General features: G+C 41.2%; 1 protein-coding gene across 1 annotated transcript; it reads left to right on the top strand.

The window, feature by feature from the left end:
• Window positions 1-976: 976 nt before the first annotated feature.
• Window positions 977-21,819, top strand: LOC139175247 (cathepsin W-like). Its single transcript, XM_070766248.1, has 11 exons — window positions 977-1,098; window positions 2,605-2,671; window positions 5,491-5,604; window positions 13,211-13,350; window positions 13,702-13,798; window positions 14,418-14,501; window positions 15,497-15,616; window positions 17,298-17,362; window positions 18,779-18,869; window positions 20,226-20,302; window positions 20,575-21,819. Exons 1-11 carry the CDS (start codon window positions 1,003-1,005, stop codon window positions 20,875-20,877), a joined length of 1,254 nt encoding a protein of 417 aa, XP_070622349.1. The 5' UTR covers window positions 977-1,002; the 3' UTR covers window positions 20,878-21,819.
• Window positions 21,820-21,926: the final 107 nt, after the last annotated feature.

The raw sequence follows: 21,926 nt of genomic DNA on the forward strand, positions 1-21,926 counted from the left end.
GAGCCACTCGGGAGATTTGAACTGCTGAACTACAGCTAGCAGTTAGCTGTACTCATTTCACCCACCTCGGATTCTGTAACAGTGACTGTGGATTTAATCAACCACGTCTGCTGGAAGTTTGTTCCAAGCATCTACTACTCTTTCAGTCAAATAATATTTTATTACGCTGCTTCTGATTTTTCCCTAACTCACCTCAGATTGGCCCCCCTTGTTCTTGTGTTCACTTTCCTATTGAAAACACTTCCCTCCTGAACCTCATTTAACCCTTTAACATATTTAAATGTTTCAATCATGTCCCCCCTTTCTCTTCTGTCCTCTAGACCAGTGTTTCCCAACCTTGGCAACTTGAAGATATTTGGACTTCAACTCCCAGAATTCCCCAGCCAGCAAATGCCGGCTGGGGAATTCTGGGAATTGAAGTCCAGATATCTTCAAGTTGCCAAGGTTGGGAAACACTGCTCTAGACCATACAGATTGAGTTCATGAAGTCTTTCCTGGTAAGTTTTATGCTGAAGACCGTCCACCATTCTTGTAGCCCGTCTTTGGACCCGTTCAATTTTATCAATCTCTTTTTGTGGGTGAGGTCTCCAGAACTGCACACAGTATTATTCCAAATGGGGTCTCACCAGCGCTCTATACAGCGGGATCACAATCTCCCTCTCAAATTAAATAATAAAAATGAGTCCGGTTGCAAATGAGTCAACGTTCGGACCGACTCTTATCTGGGTGACTTAAGAATTTCCATCAATGTTTTTATTGTTGTTCATGCTGGGGTTGATTTATTTAGCCACGATTAGAGAAGTTCCAAGAACTTAAAAAGAGAGAGAGCCAGAGCGAAAGAGCTTGCTTTTGAAATCAAGGGTTAAAATTCACACCTCGCCTTCCTGTAGTTGAGGTTTTCCACTCCACGCCCCCCCTCCAACTCCACCGAATCTTCACCTTTCTTTCCATCCTTTGTCGATACTTTCACAACGAACCCAGAGGCAACAAGACACAACCACGATGCGGCAGGCCAAGCTCGCCGCTGGCTTAACGCTATGGGCGGCATGGATCTCCGCTATTCATGCCAATTTTAGCTTTCCTGCAGATCCGGGCATGGTGAGAACTGGAGACCCCATCGTAGGGGAAGAGGATGGGGAGGCGGTGCTCGAAAGAAGGGAGTGAAATGGTTATAAATTCCTTTTTTTTTTACTCCACATCTCTGATCAGCGCTGCCTATAATAATTTGTTGTGCAGAAAATAACAGAAGTGTTAGAAGGAAGGAAGGAGGGGAGGAAAGGAAGGAAGGAATAAAGGAAGGAGGGAGAGAAGGAAGGATGGATGGATGGGGAGAGGATGGGAGGGACCCTAACCCTTGGAGGTCTTCTAGTCCAGTGTTTCCCAACCAGTGTGCCGCAGTCAGGTGTGCCGCGAAGAAGGAAGCTCAGCTTCTGGTCTTGCAACGTTTTGCTGAGAGTGTGAAGAGGGGGAGAGAGAAAGAGAGAGAAAGACAGCAAGAGAGAGAGAGAGAGAAAGCAAGAGATAGAGAGAAAGAGGGGGGAAGGAGGGTGAGGGAAAGACATAGATGGAGGGAAGGAGAGAGAAAGAGAGCAAAAAAGATAGGAACGAAGGGAGAAACAAAGAGGGATGGAGAGAGAGAGGGAAAGAAAGAGGAAGGAAGGAAGAGAGAGAAAGAGGGAGAGAGAGAGAAATAGAGCAAAAGAGAGGAAGAGATATATTTTTTTTGTGCAAACCTTTTTTAGCCCCCCCTCCCCCCGCTCAATGTTCCACAGGATTTTGTAAATGTGAATAATGTGCCGCGGTTCAAAAAAGGTTGGGAAACACTGTTCTAGTCCAACCCTCTGCTCCGAAGCAGGAGGCCCTGCACCATCTCAGATGAATGGTTATCCAATCTCTTCTTAAGTGTTGGAGCATTCACAACTTCTGGAGGCAAGCTGTTCCGCTGGTTAATTGTTCTCACTGCCAGAAAATTTCTCCTTGGTTCTAGTTCTAAATCTCTCTTGGATCCATAGATGCGCTTGATAAATCATCTTTAATTTTCTCCCCAGCTTCCCAATGATTCTCCCTTATTATTGAGGGAGAAAAATTATTATTATTATTATTATTATTTTTTTCAGATTGGAAAATATGGGCTGCATTTGGTAGAATGATGGGGAGAACTGTCATAGGTTTGCCTCCGGGGTCAACCAGCTCCAGAAACCTCTAAAGAGAAAAATCTAAAAAAAATAAATATATCAAGCAGCCTGAGAGTGAAATAGAAGCACAGAAGCCTCTTGGGCCAAAGAAAGGAATGTTTTAGGAATTTCAAAACAGCTTTGCAATTCGACTGATTTTTCCTTTCCCCCACTTTTTCTTTTATGTACACTGAGAGCATACGCACCGAAACAAATCCCTTGTGAGTCCAGTCACCCTTGGCTAATAAAATTCTATTTTGTTCTGTTCAAATTTCCCCAGGAACGTAAAAGAGAGTTAACAGCTAACACAGATGTTATAGGCAGCATTGCACTTGTAAGGGGGGGAAAATCAAACGCAAAGGGAAATTTATCTTTGCAATGTTTTTATTCTGAAGCTAAGTAACTTTCTATATATTGTTGTTTAATCCAGATGGAGCTGAGGGGGAAGTTCCAGGATTTTATGGTGAAGTTTGGCAAAACCTACAACAGCCAGGAAGGTAAGCAGTATCTATGAATTTCTCCTCCACCCTCTACTACAGTGTTTTTCAACCAGTGTGCCGCGGCACACTAGTGTGCCGTGAGACATGGTCAGGTGTGCCATGAAGCTCAGAGAGAGAAAGAAAACAAGAGAGAGAGAGAGAGAAAGAAAGAAATAAAGAGAGAGAGAGACAGAAAGAAAGCGAGAGAGAGAAAGAGAGAAAGAAAGAGCAAGAGAGAGAGAAAGAAAGCAAGGGAGAGAGAGAGAAAGAAAGAGCAAGAGAGAGAGAAAGAAAGAAAGAAAGGGAAAGAAAAAGAAAGAGAACGAGAGAGAGAGAGAAAGAAAGGAAGAGAGAGAAAGAGAACAAGAGAGAGAAAGAAAGCAAGAGAGAGAGCAAGAGAGCAAGAGAGAGAAAGAAAGAAAGAGAGAAAGAGAAAGAAAGAAAGAAAGAAAGAAAGAAAAAGAGAGAGAAGGAGGGAAGGTGGGAGAGAGAAAGACAGAGGGAGCTAGGGAGAGAGAGAAAGAGAGCAAAAAAGAGGAAGGAAGGAAGAGAGAAAGAAAGAGGGATGGAGAGAGAGAAAAAAAAGAGGAAGGGAGAGAAAGAGGGAGGGAGAGAGAAATAGAGCGAAAGGGAGGAAAAGAGAGAGAGAGAATTTTTTTGTCCAAACTTTTTTTAGCCACCCCCCTCTCCCCACTCAATGTGCCCCATGGTTTTGTAAATGTAAAAAATGTGTCGCGGCTCAAAAAAGGTTGATAATCACTGCTCTACTACACCGTAAATCGTAAAAGTAGCCCAAAGAAATGGTATTCTTCTGGGAAATCACAGAAGCGGTTGAATCGAGCCGTGTTTTTAGTATGTGTGAAATGCAGATTTGAATAATAATAAGAGAAGCAGAGCTGAGACTCTCGAGGTAAGTAGGTCAATTGGATGTCCTCGAGGGCAGTGTATTTTTCAATCTTGGCAGCAGGAAAATACATGGACTTCAACTCCCAGAATACCTCAGTCAAACTGCAGGCTGGGCGATTCTGGGAGTTGAAGTCCAATTATCTTAAGCCATATTGGCTGGGGAATTCTGGGAGTTGAAGCCTACCTATTTTAAAGCATGTTGGCTGGGGAATTCTGGGAGTTGAAATCTACCCATCCTAAAGGATTCTGGCTGGGGAATTCTGGGAGTTGAAGCCTACCTATTTTAAAGCATGTTGGCTGGGGAATTCTGGGAGTTGAAGCCTACCCATCCTAAAGCATTCTGGCTGGGGAATTCTGGGAGTTGAAGCCTACCTATTTTAAAGCATGTTGGCTGGGGAATTCTGGGAGTTGAAATCTACCCATCCTAAAGGATTCTGGCTGGGGAATTCTGGGAGTTGAAATCTACCCATCCTAAAGGATTCTGGCTGGGGAATTCTGGGATTGATGTCCATTCATCTTAAAGCAAGTTGGGTGAAGAATTCTGGGAGTTGAAATCCAGATATCTTAAAGCATTCTGGCTGGGGAATTCTGGGAGTTGAAGTCCACCCATCTTAAAGCAATTTGGCTGGGGAATTCTGGGACTGATGACCACCCATCTTAAAGAAGAATGCTGGGAGTTGAAATCCAGACATCTTAAAGCAGGCTGGGTGGGGAATTCTGGGAGTCGAAGTCCACACCACACTTCTTCAAGCTACCAAGGTTGCAAAACACAGTTCTAAAAATATTAGACTTCACCTGCGTTGATTTTCATGTGTCCAGCTGAGCAACTGCAGGCTACTTCAGCCAACGGCTAGCTGTAGTTCAGCAGTTCAAATCTCCCCACCTGCTCAAAGTTGACTCAGCCTTCCATCCTTCCGAGGTGGGTCAAATGAGGACCCGGATTGTTGGGGGCAATAGGCTGATTCTGTAAACCGCTTAGGGAGGGCTGTAAAAGCACTAGGAAGCGATATATAAGTCGAAAGGCTATTGCTCATTTTGCAGCATTTCAGTGCACTCCGGGAGCTTAAAATAAAACCATTTTTTTACTCCCGAGGAGTTAAAACTGTTGGGTTTAACTACTCTACTACATGCTTGCACTGTCTTGTAAACACATCTCTATGGTCAGGTCGCAATTAACTGACCAGTGTGTCACCTTTTGATGACCAAAAGAGGCAGATACCCTGCAGGCTATATAAACCTCTGCAAAGTAGATGCTCCCCCACTTCTTCTTTCTCTTCTACCTCTTCTACCTTCTTCTTCTGTGTGTGTTCCATTGTCCTCGGCTGAGGACACATGTGTGAGATGAAATCCAAAGCCAACCTCACACATGGGACCATCCAGAAGTTATTAATATGGACTGGGATATAAACTTATCTGCCTGCAATCTATCAATTGCATGAATCAACATAATTGTAAGTGAAGATTGCATTGTTCATCTTTATGAAGGAGTGGTCATTCATTGCTAACCAATGGGATTCTGAACCACGTGTTATTTCTTGCCATGCCAACTCCGCTGCAAATTAAGCCAGCTGAACTCTGCTAATACAAATAATATTAATAATAATCAAAATACCCAACAAAGGGTTATGGGCCCAGCACGCTTCTGCTGCGAATTAAGCCAGCTGAACTCTGCTAATACAAATAATATTAATAATAATCAAAATACCCAACAAAAACGACAGGGACACAAAAAAGGGATTTGGCTACGAGGTTTTTGCACCCCTCTCTTTCTGGAATGGTGACCTGACTTCCCAATCAAAAAGTATTAAAACCACCATCTACCCCGGATAGAGAGAGGCAAGACAAATCAGGGTCCAAAGTCAGCTAAGAGTCCACGTTTGTTAACTAAGTGGTGTTTTCTGCCTCCTGACTCTTTGATTTCTTCACCTTAGAGATGATTTACCGCTTCAAGGTTTTTGTACAGAACATGGAAATCAGCCGCGCCTTGCAGGACAGTGAGGTTGGGACTGCACAATACGGGGTCACCCCTTTCAGCGACTTGACAGGTAAGGCGGAAGGGAAATGAAATATTTGATCAACGGGTTTCTTTCTCTCTCTCTCTCTCTCTTTCTTTCTTTCTTTCTCTCTCTCTCTCTTTCTTTCTCTCTCTCTTGCTTTCTTTCTCTCTCTCTCTTTCTTCCTTTCTTTCTCTCTCGTTTTCTTCCTCTCTTTCTTTCTTTCTCTCTCTTTCTTTCTTTCTCTCTCTCTCTCTCTTGTTTTCTTTCTCTCTCTGAGCTTCGCGGCACACCTGACCATGTCTCATGGTTGAAAAACACTGACTTACGGGACCGTCTTCAGCCTCATATACCCCAGCGGCCGGTCAGGTCCCACAGATTTGGCCTTCTCCAGGTACTGTCAGCCAGACAATGCTGCCAGGCGGGGCCTAAGGGAAGAGGCTTCTTTGTGGTGGCCCCGGCTCTTTGGAATCAACTCCCACCAGAGATTTGTACCGCCCTCACCCTCCCTGCCTTCCGCAAGGTCTTAAAAAACCCATCTCTGCTGGCAGGCTTGGGGCCACGAAGTTTAACATCTAGCCCCGGCCGATGAATGAATTTCTATGTCTGATCGAATGATTGTGGATGACTGGTTCTTAAGAAACTGGGTTTTTTAGAAAGATACACTGCTAAAAAAAGGGAACATTTAATGCTTAATACTGTAACGCTCTCTTTGAAAAGTGTTCGGAAACTTCAGATCGTGCAGAATGCAGCTGCGAGAGCAATCGTGGGCTTCCCTAGGTATGCCCATGTTACGCCAACACTCCGCAGTCTGCATTGGTTGCCGATCAGTTTCCGGTCGCAATTCAAAGTGTTGGTTATGACCTATAAAGCCCTTCATGGCATCAGGCCAGAATATCTCCGGGACCGCCTTCTGCCGCGCGAATCCCAGCGACCAGTCAGGTCCTACAGAGTTGGCCTTCTCCGGGTCCCGTCGACTAAACAATGTCGTTTGGCGGGACCCAGGGGAAGAGCCTTCCCTGTGGCGGCCCCAACCCTCTGGAACCAGTTACCCCCAAAGATTAGAATTGCCCCCACCCTCCTCGCCTTTCGTAAGCTCCTTAAAACCCACCTCTGCTGTCAGGCATGGGGGAATTGAAACATCTCCCCCGGGCCTATACAGTTTATGTATGGTATGTTTGTGTGTATGTTTGCTTTTAATAATGGGTTTTTTAGCTTTCCTCTTAAATTATTAGATTTGTTATATATTGTTTATTATTGCTGTGAGCCGCCCCGAGTCTGCGGAGAGGGGCAGCATACAAATCTAATAAATAAATAAGTAAGTAAGTAATTATTTTACTGAAAGAGTAGTAGATCCTTGGAACAAACTTCTAGCAGACGTGGTAGATAAATCCACAGTAACTGAATTTAAACATGCCTGGGATAAACATAGATCCATCCTAAGATAAAACACAGGAAATAGTATAAGGGCAGACTAGATGGACCAGGAGGTCTTTTTCTGCCGTCAGACTTCTATGTTTCTATGTTTCTAGTGCCTAAGGAGCAGGAGAGGGGGGGTGAACGTTCCCAAAACAGCCGGCGGGCCTACGGACTTCAATAAAGTGAAATGAGTCGTGGGGTAAACCGCGCAGCCCTTTTGCAAATTGGAAAGTGTTGCCATGGGCAGCGTGTGCAAACAAACCCTGGCTTAGCGGTGGGCTGGTGGTGAGCTGAAGGTTCCCTGCAGAAGTAGGCGGGCCGCCACACCGCTGTGGCAAAGCAGGATGTTTTAGAGACAAGCCCACCACAGGGCTCAACATCCGTTCAGGGTCTAACCAGGGTCTAACCAGCCGAGTTTCAGTCTTGTTGCATCAACACAATGGCTAAATCTCTCCGTAGCTTGTTCAAACAAGACCACGAGGGCTCGCGTGGAGGCTCTGGGAGGGTGAAAAACGGGCTACTCAGAAGTCGGGAAATGAGCCGTTTCTGGCCTCCAGAGTTTGCGGGAGGCTGTTTTCGCTCACCTGGAGGCTTCAGCAAAGCCTCAGAAGGTGAAAAACGGGCCTTCGGAGAGGGGCGGCATACAAATCTAATAAACTATAACTATAACTTCCAGAGGTTTCAGGGAGCACTGCTAGGCCCTATTTACAGGACCACCTCATAGAAACATAGAAACATAGAAGACTGACGGCAGAAAAAGACCTCATGGTCCATCTAGTCTGCCCTTATAAGCAGGAGGTTGGAGTAGAGTCCAAGGTCCCTTCCAACACTGTTGTTATTATTATTGTTATTGTTAGCATAGTGTTTCCTGTCTAGGCAGGGGGTTATTTTATTTTATTTTATTTTATTTATTTATTTTGTCCAATACATAATACACATTGAAGAGAAAGATATGTAGTAATATAAGTAAAGAAAAGAATAGAAGAAAAGATATAAAAGTATAGGTGAACATATTTGAAAGGAAGAAAAGATAAATGAGATAAGGAGAGACAATCGGACAGGGGATGGAAGGCACACTGGTGCACTTATGCACGCCCCTTACTGACCTCTAAGGAACCTGGAGAGGTCAATCGTGGAGAGTCTAAGGGAGAAATGTTGGGGGTTAGGGGTTGACACTACTGAGTCCGGTAATGAGTTCCACGCTTCGACAACTCGGTTGCTGAAGTCCTATTTTTTACAGTCAAGTTTGGAGCGGTTAATATTAAGTTTGAATCTGTTGCGTGCTCTTGTGTTGTTGCGGTTCAAGCTGAAGTAGTCATTGACAGGTAGAACGTTGCAGCATATGATCTTGTGGGCAATACTTAGATCGTGTTTTAGGCCAGTGATTTTCAACCTTTTTTGAGCCGCGGCACATTTTTTACATTTACAAAATCCTGGGGTACACCACCAACCAAAATGACACAAAATGACACCCTAAGACACTCTCCTCTCTTTTTCCACCCCTGTCTCCTCCCCACCCTTGTGTGTGTGTGTGTGTGTGTATACACACTCTTGAACCATTTCCAAAAACAGGTGAGGGCTGGGGTTTTTCTCTCTCTTATTCTTTGGGTGCTTTTTATCATATGCTTTAAATCAAGAGTCACTTCTCTCTCTCTTTTGTTTCTCTTTCCTCTCATTCTCTGTCTCAATCATTTTTTTCTCATTTGTCTTTTTTCCTCCCCTTTCTGCTCATTTCTCTCTCTCTCTCTCTCTCATCCTCTCCTTTTCTCTCTCTCTCTCTTGCTTTCTTTCTCTCTCTCTTTCTTTCTCTCTCTCTCTCTCTTGCTTTCTTTCTCTCTCTCTCTTGCCTTCTTGCTCTCTCACTCTTGCTTTCTCTCTCTTTCTCTCTTTTCTTTCTCTCTTGCTTTCTCTCTCTCTCTCTCTCTCACACTCTCTTTCTCTCTCTCTCTTTCTCTTTCTCTCTCTCTTTCTTTCTCTCTCTCTTTCTCACTCTCACTCTCTCAGCAAAAAGTTGCGAGACCGGAACCTGAGCTTCCTTCTTCGTGGCACACCTGACCATGTCTCCCGGCACACTAGTGCGCCAAGGCACACTGGTTGAAAAACACTGTTTTAGGCGACGCAGAGGGACCTCCAAGGTCCCGTCCAACTCTGTAATTCTGTTAAACTGAAACGGGCGAAGCGTATGGTGGGGAAGCTGCCCTTATCTCAGCAGCTTGCAGGAAAGGGCTTGGGACAGACAGCCACACAATGGCTCTTTTGTTCAAGTGTTGTGTGTTTTATTCACCCGGGTTGAAGGGATGAGCTGAGAGAGGGAGCAACTTGGCTGGCACAACACTCGGTGGAATACCAAGCAAATGGTCCAAGAGTGTTGAATTCCTGGAGACGTTCACCCCGAGTCTTTCAAGGCTATCGTCACCCAGGATCAAAAGAACTGCCGCCCCCCCCCAACTTTCTGGTTTCTTTCCCTACTCCTTTGCGAAGGTACACAACACCCCAAAGCTGGCCAAATTATTTTGGCAGCCGAGGCCGAAAATTCCACACGGACGTCTCCCTCTTTGGGGAAAAGAGTAAAAATAGAAAAATTAATAAAAAGTAGAAGGCAGGCTATGCCACCCCACGCCTGCGGTAGAATCACATCTCCTCGGTTTGTTTAATAAAATGTTTATTAAAGGCAGGTAGGCAAAGGGCCAACTGGGAAAGCCTTCAGGATTGACAGGCATTTTATATACAGTATATACATCCTAAGAAACCCAAAAGATAAAATCCAACTCGAACACCAAGGAATCTATGAAATCCCTTGCAAAACATGTGCAGCCACATCCATTGGACAAACCAATCGAAGAGTGAGCGCACGCATTGCAGAACATAAGAATGCAGTTAAAAAAGAAGAAAAGACTTCCTCCCTTGTCCGGCACATTAAAAAAACAGGGCACGAAATTGACTTTGAAAAAACTAAATTACTTTCCAAAACAGAAAATTTATACAGAAGAATTGCTATGGAAGCCATAGAGATAGAGAAGCACCCCTTCAGCATGAACAAACGGGATGACACGTCCCGCCTACCAGAGATTCGGAAATCAGCCTTAAACAAAAAAACATATCATAATAATCACCATGTCAATCCTTCAAGTAATTGTGATTCCACCAACCAATCAAATCACTAAAACATAGTCACCCAATCTATTTGCTACATTCAAACCAAATCTCCACCCCCAACACTATATATAAGGAACAAATGGCAGTTGCAAACATTCCATATTTACAGCATCACGAAGCTTAAAACTTCAGCCTGATGATGGTGAATGTGATTTCACCGAAACGTCGCATAGACACTCAAAATATTACACGGGGCAAAACCCGAACTCAGAACAATCTGCATATATATATAAGATTTTATTAAGATATTTAACACAGAGATACAAACTTCACATATGATGTAAAAATGATAGGGTCTTCGCCCCGAGTCTTCGGAGACGGGCGGCATACAAATCTAATAAATTATTATTATTATTATTATTATTATTATTATTATTATTATTGACAAACAAAAAACAAAAAACCCCACCCCAAAACAAAAAGAAAATTTAAAAAACCACAAAAAATCATAAGGAAAAAAATAGTTAAAAAATGAGAGAAACAACCCGTTTCTCTCCAAACTTCCAAATCTTCAGCATAAATTCTTTTTTAAAAAATATCTTTGATCGAATTTTCAAATTTTAAAGGAAAAATGGACATACAATAACAATAACACCAAAAGACAAAAAGAAAGAAAAGGCACGAAAAAGAAAACAAAAAAGAAACCAAACAAATGCACATAACAATAAATACATTTACAAGAACAATATTACATCAAACACCCTCCTTATATTCTTTTGTTTTCTTGTTTTGGCAAATACAATCGGTAAAGAGAATTGTTTCGGTTATTAATTTCTCTCTCTCTATACATCTATCACCATTAATTCTCTCCAAACTTCCAAATTTTCAGCATAAATTCTTGATAATCTTACGTAATTTTACATATCGTTATTTTATCTATCTTTGTACTATGTCTTATTGCTTTATCTATCCTAAAAATCATCGGTCAAATTTAGCATGTTAATACCTACGATGTTAATCACATTGATATTTAATTCACACTTATCTCTACTCTACAGTTCTAAGAATTCACATTTATATCACCTCTGTACTACTAATATCAATTTGTTTTATTTTTCTTATTCTACCATGCATACCAGAATATCTACGGGATCGCCTTCTGCCGCGTGAATCCCAACAACTGGTCAGGTCCCACCGAGTCGGCCTTCTCCAGGTCCTGTCAACTAGACAATGTCGCTTGGCAGGATCTAGGGGAAGAGCCTTCTCTGTGGTGGCCCCGGCCCTCTGGAATCAGCTCTCTCCAGGGATTCGTATTGCCCCCCCTTCCTCGCCTTCCATAAGAGTCTTAAGACTCATTTATGCTGCCAGGCTTGGATTCTTTCCCCTGGCCAATGAATGTGTTGAGAGAAAGTTGATTGAATGAAATGACTGTTTTTATTGGTTTTGGGTTTTTAGATCTCTAATTAATTGGAAAATGTTTCGTATTGTTTTATTATATGTTGTAAGCCGCCCCGAGTCCTCAGAGGGGGACGGCATAAACGTCCAATAAATAAATAAAATAAATACCATTTGTCCCAAATTATGTAAAAGTCGGTTTCATCCTTTTCTCTTAGTCAGTTGGAGTGTTAACCCATTCATTTCCACCACACACATAAAAAAGGATGGACAGGTAATCCTCGTCTTACAACAGTGCATTTAGTGACCGCTCAAACTTAAGCCAAGAACTGAAAAAAGGGACTGTGCAGAAATGAATAGATTGACTTTGAAAATGAAAGATAAACAAGATTCTGATTATTATATAATTTGGGGGAAGTTTTATGACTGGATGGAATATTAAAAGATAAATAAATACTTACCGGTACTTATTTTGGGGAAAGATGAGATATGAAAATTGAATTAAGATATTGTTAGCCAGATGGCAAGATAAGAATTGGTGGTAGCACAATACTGTATATTATTTATTATTATTATTAATTAGATTTGTATCCGTTTTTTGAGGTTTTCTTATTTGATAATATATAAGTTCTATAGAATGTTTTTTTAATGGAAGAAAGATAAGCCTCCAATGAATAATAGAAAAAAAATTATATGTTTTATTTTAAGCATGGTTGTAGTGTTTGTACTTCTGTACTGTTTTTTATCCTAAGTTGGAGAAAAATAAAATCTGTCTTTGAAAAGAATTGAAAAAAGGGGATTTATGACTGTTGCCCACATTTAGGCTACTTTTTAAGCTTCGGCGCTTTTTGGCAAAAGAGTAAAGCTAGATTAACCAAGTTGCCCAGTTCTGCAAACTCCGTCGGGCACTTCCTCCACCACACTACAATATCCCTCATCCCCTGCCCACACAACTCAGTCAGGCCTGTTAAGAGAGAGACTGGAGTTGTAAGCCTAAGCCACCAGCGAAGAGTATAAAATGTCCAAAGATACTTCACCAGAAGAGCCCTTCACTCCTCCACTCAAAACAGAATACCCTATGAGACTAGACTTTCAATCCTGGGTCTAGAAAGTTTAGAACTAAGACACCCTAAACAAGATGTAAGTATTTGCCCGCAAGATCATATGCTGCAACGTCCTGCCTGTCGGCGACTACTTCAGCTTCAACCACAACAACACAAGAGCACACAACAGATTTAAACTTAATATTAACCGCTCCAAACTTGACTGTAAAAAATATGACTTCAGTAACCGAGTTGTCGAAGCGTGGAACTCACTACCAGACTCCATAGTGTCATCCCCAAACCCCCAACACTTTACCCTTAGATTATCTATGGTTGACCTATCCAGATTCCTAAGAGGTCAGTAAGGGGCGAGTACAAGTGCACTAGAGTGCCTTCCGTCCCCTGTCTTATTGCTCTCCTATATCTCCTATACCTTTCCTCTATTCCTATATCTCTTCTTCTATTCTTTCATTGATATATTCTATTCCTATACCTTCTTTTCTCTTCTTTCATAGATATATTTTACTATGAGTATCTCCTCTATAACCTTCATCATGTATTTCACTATGTGTATATTGATATATACCCACTAAAACCCTCATTGTGTATTGGACAAAATAAATAAATAAGTAAATAAATAAATGAATGAATGAATGAATGAATAAATAAATAAATTTTAAAAATGTGTTTTCTTCCCTACGCAGAAAGCGAGTTTGCTGAGAGGTTTGCCAACCCGGTTTTGCGGTCTGTACCGTTTGGGCCGACGGAGCCGCGACGCAGTTTCTCCACGGCTACACAATTCTGCGACTGGAGAAAAAAGGGCTTGTCCCCCGTGAAGTACCAGGTGTGTGCGGAGAGAAAGCGGGCTGCCAACTTATCTTCTGCGAAACTAACGTCACATAGGACACCAATTTCCATCTTCTTAGCCATATGGTGTTTTTGGGGCCAATGGATGTGACTTACGCTGAACAATAATAATAATAATAATAATAATGATGATGATGATGATAATGATAATGATAATAATATTAATAAAAAATTAAATTTATATGCCGCCCCTCTCCGAAGAATCGGGGCAGCTCACAACATATAAAAGCTACATCAAAAAAATGAAGTTAAAATTAAGAATTACATTTTAAAAAGAAACTAAAAAGCCGCCTAAAAATTAGTTTAATGTTTCCTAACTCTTTCCTAGGGAAAGTGCGGGTCCTGCTGGGCTTTCGCGGCGGCCTCCAACATCGAGGCGTTGTGGAAGATTCACCGAAATGTTAACTGCAGCCTCTCGGTGCAAGGTATGAGAGATGATGGGCAGGAAGGAAGGAGAGAAAGGAGGATTTATTCAAGTGTTTCTCAATCCCAGCAATTTTAAGACGGGGTGGGGACTTCAACTCCCAGAATTCCTTGCAGGCCAGGGAATTCTGGGAATTGAAGTTGACCCTTCTTAAAGTAGGCTGGCCAGGGAATTCTTGGAGTTGAAGTCCACCCATCTTGAAGCATGCTGAGTCCATCCATTTTGAAGTCTGCTGGCTGGGGAATTCTGGGAGTTGAAGTCCACCCATCTTAAAGCATGCTGTGTAGGGAATTCTGGGAGTTGAAGTCCACCCATCTTAAAGCATGCTGTGTAGGGAATTCTGGGAGTTGAAGTCCACCCATCTTAAAGCAAACCGTCTGGGGAATTCTGGGAGTTGAAGTCCACCCATCTTGAAGCAAACCGTCTGGGGAATTCTGGGAATTGTAGTCCACCCATCTTAAAATTGCTGGGATTGAGAAGCACAACTGGGTAGCCCCCTTAATGGTGAAACGCTGTCAAATTGGGGAATGGGGACAATTTCCTTTATAATTCCGTTAATGTGAGACTGCCCGACAATCTTCTTCGAAATGATCTTTTTTCTTTCCTTCCTTTCATCCTAGAACTCGTCGACTGCACCTACCCTTCCAGAAAAGGCTGCCTAGGGGGCTACCCCTGGGACGCGTTTCACTACGTTTTCAACAACAGTATGTGGACATCCCTTTTTTGTTGTTGTTGTAGCGTTTATGTGAGTTCAAACACAACGGTTCCCCTCCTCATTGAAGTCTGTGATGGCTCCACCCGGGTTGGAGCCTCACAACAACCCACTAGGTTGGCCTCAGTGTAAGCAGATGAAGGAGGCAGAGATAATAAGACAACAGAGTTGGAAGGGACCCCTTGAGGTCTTCTAGCTGGACCCACTGCTGGAGCAGGAAGCCCTACACCATTTCAGACAAATGGCTATACAATCTCATAGAAACATAGTCTGCCCTTATACTATTTTCTGTATTCTATTTTAGGATGGATATAGGTTTATCCCAGGCATGTTTAAATTCAGTTCCTGTGGATTTATCTACCACGTCTGCTGGAAGTTTGTTCCAAGGATCTACTACTCTTTCAATAAAATAATATTTTCTCATGTTGCTTTTGATCTTTCCCCCAACTAACTTCAGATTGTGTCCCCTTGTTCTTGAAAGAACAAAGGGACACACACAAAAATCTCTTCTTAAAAGAGTGATGAAGCACCCATAACTTCTGGTGGCAAGCCGTTCCACTGGTTAATTGTCCTCCCTGTCAGGAAATTTCTCCTTGGTTCTAAGTTGCTTCCCTCCTTGTTTAGTTTCCACCCATTGCTTCTTGTTCTACCCTCAGGTGCTTTGGAGAATAGCTTGACTCCCTCTTCCTTGGGGCAACCTGAGTTACTGGATGACTGCTATCCTGTCTCCCCTGGTCCTTCTTTTCATTAAAATAAACACACCCAATTCCTGCAGCTGTTTTCATATTAGTTATTTGATGATCAACTTGGCTGGGTGCTGGATTCTGTGCCACAGAAAGCTCGGTTGGATTAGTGGATTATCTGCCTGAATGTTAAAAAGTTTCAAGGCAGTTATTTAACTGGGGAATTTCAAAATAATAACAGTAATAAAAACCTTTTTTTTAAAAAAGTCTTTCTCATCTACATCTTTCCATGCTTGGCTTCTAGGTGGATTGTCCTCAAGCATACTTTACCCTTATGTGGGGAGAAACCAGAGCTGCCAGAAACACAGGAAGCGAAAAGTAACCAAGATTGATGGCTACAATGTGCTTCCAAGGGATGAAAAATGTAAGTCTTTGGCCAAGGGCTGGATTGAGATATCTGAAATAATAATAATAATAATAATAATAATAATAATAATAATAATAATAATAATTTATTAGATTTGTATGCCGCCCCTCTCTGAAGACTCGGGGCGGCTCACAACAATAACAAAAACAATATAATAGTAATACAAATCTAATATTTAAAAAAGTATATATATAAAACCCCAACAATTATAAGGCTCTTCAGTCCCCTGAAAAATTAGCAGGTTTAGTCAAGATAAAGAGGGGGGGGAAAGTAGGATTGTGGGGTGGTTTTTTTTTTTTTTTGCAGATGAAAAAATTAGGAATAAAAACATTTATCCTCTGGAAAGCAGACAAAGGCTCTTTTACAAGTTGAACCAATTTAAAAGCAAGAGGTGCATTTATTGTCCGTCATAAACAGCCACCACAACATTGTGGCTTAATACAGGTATAGTCAGTGTTCTTACAATCATTGTGGTGCGGCGGCCTAGAGGTCACATTCGGGAGGCTGGGAGTTCGATCCTAGGTAGAGGCAGGTATTTCTCTCTCTGGGCCCGATGAGATCTGTTGAAAAAAACCCTCCGCATTGGGGACAGGGAGGGCATCCAGCCATTCAAACCAGTAGCAGATTCTATTTAATTTTGCTACCGGTTCGAGAACGGAAGCATGCGCAATGCCCCTGCGCATGTGCAGAGCGGGGTTTTTTGATGATGTCTGAGTGGGCAGAACCTCCCACCACCGCCGTTACTGGTTCACTGTACTGGGTTGAACTGGTAGCAATGCACCACTGATTCAGTTACTCCACCCTGCAAGGGATTATGGGGTTGTTAAAAGATTATGATAATTTATTTATTTACTTATTTATTTTATTTATTTAATTTCTGGGGACTCCAGAGCATGATACCATGAACAGTGCGGTCAGGCGGTAGGGAAAGCGAGGAGAATGCTTGGCTGCATAGCTAGAGGTATAACAAGCAGGAAGAGGGAGATTGTGATCCTGCTGTATAGAGCGCTGGTGAGACCACATCTGGAATCCTGTGTTCAGTTCTGGAGACCTCACCAACAAAAAGATATTGACAAAATTGAACGGGTCCAAAGACGGGCTACAAGAATGGTGGAAGGTCTTAAGCATAAAACCTATCAGGAAAGACTTAATGAACTCAATCTGTATAGTCAGGAGGACAGAAGGAAAAGGGGGGACACGATCGAAACATTTAAAGATGTGAAACGGTTAAATAAGGTCCAGGAGGGAAGTATTTTTAATAGGAAAGTGAACACAAGAACAAGGGGCCACAATCTGAGGTGAGTTGGGGGATAGATCAGAAGCAACGTGAGAAAATATTATTTGACTGAAAGTGTAGTAGATGCTTGGAACAAACTTCCAGCAGACTTGGTTGGTAAATCCACAGGAACTGAAATTAAACATGCCTGGGATAAACATCAATCCATCCTAAGGTAAAATACAGGAAATAGCATAAGGGCATCTGAACTTTGAACATGTGACCATGACTGCTGCAATGGTCGCTAAGTGTGAAAAATGAACACAAGTCGCTTTTTTCCCCAGGGCCGTTGTAACTTTGAAATGTGGGATGGGGAATGACTAGTGCCAAAATCCTGATTTTGCTGTTATAAATTTTGGCTTATCGAAGCTTCCCTGTTAATTTGTGATGTTTTCCTCCCAGATATCGCTGCTATTGTGGCCACCCAGGGTCCTGTAACAGCTTTGATGAACAGCAAAGCCTTTCAGGTGAGAATAGGGGGGAAATTCTGGTGGAGAATAGAAGAGAAAATAGAATAGAATATATATAAAAATAGAATAGAGAATAGAATAGAACAGATATAAAAATAGAATAGAGAATAGAATAGAATAGATATAAAATAGAATAGAGAATAGAATAGATATAAAATAGAATAGAGAATAGATATAAAAATAGAATAAAATATAAAATAGTGAATAGAATAGTGAATAGAATAGAATAGATATAAAAATAGAATAGTGAATAGAATAGAAATAAAAATTGAATAGATATAAAATAGAATAGAATATAGAATAGAATAGATATAAAAATAGAATAGAAAATAGAATAGAATAGATATAAAAATAGAATAGAGAATAGAATAGAACAGATATAAAAATAGAATAGAGAATAGAATAGAATAGATATAAAATAGAATAGAGAATAGATATAAAAATAGAATAAAATATAAAATAGTGAATAGAATAGTGAATAGAATAGAATAGATATAAAAATAGAATAGTGAATAGAATAGAAATAAAAATTGAATAGATATAAAATAGAATAGAATATAGAATAGAATAGATATAAAAATAGAATAGAAAATAGAATAGAATAGATATAAAAATAGAATAGAGAATAGAATAGAATAGATATAAAAATAGAATAGAGAATAGATATAAAAATAGAATAGAACATAAAATAGAGAATAGAATAGTGAATAGAATAGAATAGATATAAAAATAGAATAGTGAATAGAATAGAAATAAAAATTGAATAGATATAACATAGAATATAAAATAGAATAGAATAGATATAAAAATAGAATAGAAAATAGAATAGATATAAAAATAGAATAGAGAATAGAATAGAATAGAATAGATATAAAAATAGAATAGAATAGAGAACAGAATAGATATAAAATAGAATAGAGAATAGATATAAAAATAGAATAGAATATAAAATAGAGAATAGAATAGTGAATAGAATAGAAATAAAAATAGAATAGTGAATAGAATAGAAATAAAAATTGAATAGATATAAAATAGAATAGAATATAGAATAGAATAAGAATAGAGCAGAGTAGAATAGAATAAATAGAATAGAATATTGTATTTTGCCCCATTTTTCATAAATTCTATTCTCTATTCTATCTATTCAATTCTATTCCATTCTAATTCTATTCTTCTCTTTTCTAAACAGAATTAGAATAGAATAGAGAATAGAGAGTAGAATAGGGAATAGAATAGAATATAGAATTTATGAAAAAATGGGGCAAAGTACAGATGAGATGTGTGAATTTGGCCACTGGAACGGATTCCAGAAAGACTCAAGAGAAAGAGAGACCTAGAGAGGTAACCGAGATTTAAAGAATCCTCCATCTGTGGCTAATAATGGTCTGTTTCGATTCTCTCCCTGGGGGGCAGCATTACGAAAAAGGCATCATCCAGAGGCCCAAGCAGACCTGTGACCCAAAGCGGCTTGACCATGTGGTCCTTATTGTTGGCTTCGGTGAAGGTAAGCCATATTTCCTTGGCTGTTGGGATCCACTGGATTCCAGCGTGATTCTCCATTCAGTGTCCCGCCAGTTTTGGAGATGGGTACATCATCAAAACACCAGTTTGAAGGCGGTTGGGTTGTTGGATGAACCCCAAAACCTTTCGGGTGAGAAACAGGGCTAAAATCCTGGCGGAGACGTTGCAAATCACCCAGTGTCCTAACGTTAGGATTTTAATCCGATTTAGTCCCCGTTTAATGACCGTCTAAAGTGGCAACAGCCCCCTTACGAAGGTACTCCTGATGTGATGTCAAAGTTATGATACATACCCTCCTTTCACAGTGACAGGATCTTGGCAACTGGATCACATTGATGGCGATTTGCAGAATCTCACCACAATTTTCGATGGGTTTTGCCAGATTAAAACAGATTTGTTTAAAAGACCGCCATGTTTCCTTAACCGTCATGGTTGTCTATTTAACGACATCCACACAAATGGCAATAAAATCAGCATGCGGTCATGGAGCGGACCTGCTTAACGGCTGCATCGACGTACAGTCGTAATTTGGGGCTCCATCATGGTCTTATCAGCGGTGGGTTGCGTCCCAGTTCTGTGAACTGGTAGCGGCAGCAGGAGGCTCCGCCCACTTACCCGGGACGCTTCTGCACATGTGCAGAAGCATCAGGCCCCTCTGCAAGCATGTGTACAAACCGGTAGTAATGGATCTTAGAACTCACTTCTGATCTGTGTGTGTGTGAGAGAGAGACTTAGCTTGCTGTGCGAATCTGTTTATTAATTTATTAATTTTATTTTATTAAATTAATCTATTATTAATTTAATTTAATTTAATTATTAATTAATTTAATTTATATGCCGCCCAACTCCCGAAGGATTCTCATAGGTAATCCAGTAGTAGGTTCTAAATCCTTACGTAACATTCATTGGGTCTAGAGTCTAAGCCTGGCCTCATAGATGAGTCTTAAGACTCTTATAGAAGGCGAGGAGGGTAGGGGCAGTATGAATCTCTGGGGGGAGCTGGTTCCAGAGGGCTGGGGCCGCCACAGAGAAGGCTCTTCCCCTAGGCCCCACCAAGTGACATTGTCTGGTTGACAGGACCCGGAGAAGTCTGACTCTGTGGGACCTGACCAGTCACTAGGACTCATGCGGCAGAAGGCGGTCCCAGAAGTAATCTGGCCCGATGCCATGTAGGGCTTTGTAGGTCATTACCAACACTTTGAATTGCGTCCGGAAACCAATCGGCAACCAATGCAGTCCGTGGAGTGTTTAGCTCAATAGAGCAAGAATGGACTGTCAAAAACTTTCTTGATATTTTGTCATTTTAATTTTGCGTGGTTTTCTTTCCTTTGGATTGCAGGAAAAAGCCGACGTGGTACCTGGAGTGGACCATACTGGATTATCCAGAACACTTGGGGGAAAGATTGGGGAGAAGAGGTGGGTTGCGTTCCGCTGATTGGCGGGAAAAGAGGATAGAATGGAAGTGCCTCTCTGGGGGGGGTGTCTAGTGGTTAGATTAAATTAGATTAGATTTAACGGTGTTGGGAGGGACCTTGTAGGTCATCTAGTCCAACCCCCACACAAACAGTAGGAGACCTTCCACCATTTCTGACAAATGGCAGTCCAATCTCTTCTTAAGGCAAGGTATACCAGGCTGGAAACAAGTCCTGCCTTAGCAATGAACTGGATTGTTTATATTTTCTGTTAAGGGCTATTTCCGGATGGAGAGGAATTCAAACACCTGTGGATTGCCCAGTATGTCTCAACAGCTTTCCTCAAATATGTGGAAGGAGAGAAGCCGGCCGTTTGTCCCAGATGAGGCTGTGCATGTATCTGTCCGTTTTCCGCTTTCGAAGTACTCGATCCCATTCCTTTTCAAGCTTTCGCAGCCCCGGCGCGCTCCAGATATTAGCGGCCTGCACTATTTGATTTTCCTCCGAGTTATTCCGTTCCTTTCGAATGCAAAAGGCTTCTCGAATCTTTCTTCATTTTTAAGAGCAACCGATGAGTAGTGTTAACTTTTTAGAATTGCCAAGTACAACACTGGGGGGATGATGGACCGAATCGCCAGGGTTTTTTTTGTGCAAAATCTTTTGTGTTTACATATTTGTGTACGTATATGTGGGTGTGCAAGTATGTGGACCTGGGCGAAAGGAATATCTGAATGGAAACAGAATAAGTGCATGGACAGAATAGGGTATATCGATGTAAAGAATAGAATAGAAAATATAGAATAGAATAAAATAGAATATAGAATAGAATAGAATTCTTTATTGGCCAAGTGTGATTGGACACATAAGAAATTTTGTCTTTGGTGCAGATGCTCACAGTGTACATAAAAGAAAAAGATACATTTGTCAAGAATCATGAACTAAAAAACACTTAATGATTGTCATAAGGGTCAAATAAGCAATGAGGAAACAATATTAATAAATATCTTAAGGACTAGAACCCATAATTATGGGACCGCCTCTTGCCGCATACCTCCCAGTGACAATAAAATCTCACAGGGTTGGCGTTCTCCGGGTCCTGTCAATTAAGCAATGCAGGTTGGTGGGACCATGAGGGAGGGCCTCCTCTGTGGCTGCCCCAGCTCTATGGAACCAACTCCCTCCCCTCATGTCTGTACTGCTCCTACCCTACTGGCCTTCTGAAAGGCTGCAAAGTCTTGGCTTTGCTGATGGACCTGGGGCCGTGATTAGCAACATCTGTCACAGCTGAATTGTGTGGTTGGTATGCGTGTTGTTTTGATTGATAGAATGGAATAGAATTCTTTTTTCCCCCCAATAATATTTTCTTAATAACTTCCTCTTCTTTGGGAATATTTTCCCCTTTCCAATTTTGCGCATACACTATCCTGGCCGCTGTCAAAATATGAATGACTAGGTGTAAAATTTCTTTCTTATATTTCTGATTGGTTATACCCAGTAAATAAAATTCCGGGGTTATTTCTATTTCCTGTCTTACTATTTCTTTTATTATTTTTTCTATCATTCTCCAATAGAATTCTTTATTGTCCCAGTGTGATTGGACACACAAGGAATTTTGTCTTTGGTGCAGA

The sequence above is a fragment of the Erythrolamprus reginae genome, chromosome 13 (genome assembly GCF_031021105.1).
Source record: "Erythrolamprus reginae isolate rEryReg1 chromosome 13, rEryReg1.hap1, whole genome shotgun sequence".
Lineage (NCBI taxonomy): Eukaryota > Metazoa > Chordata > Lepidosauria > Squamata > Dipsadidae > Erythrolamprus > Erythrolamprus reginae.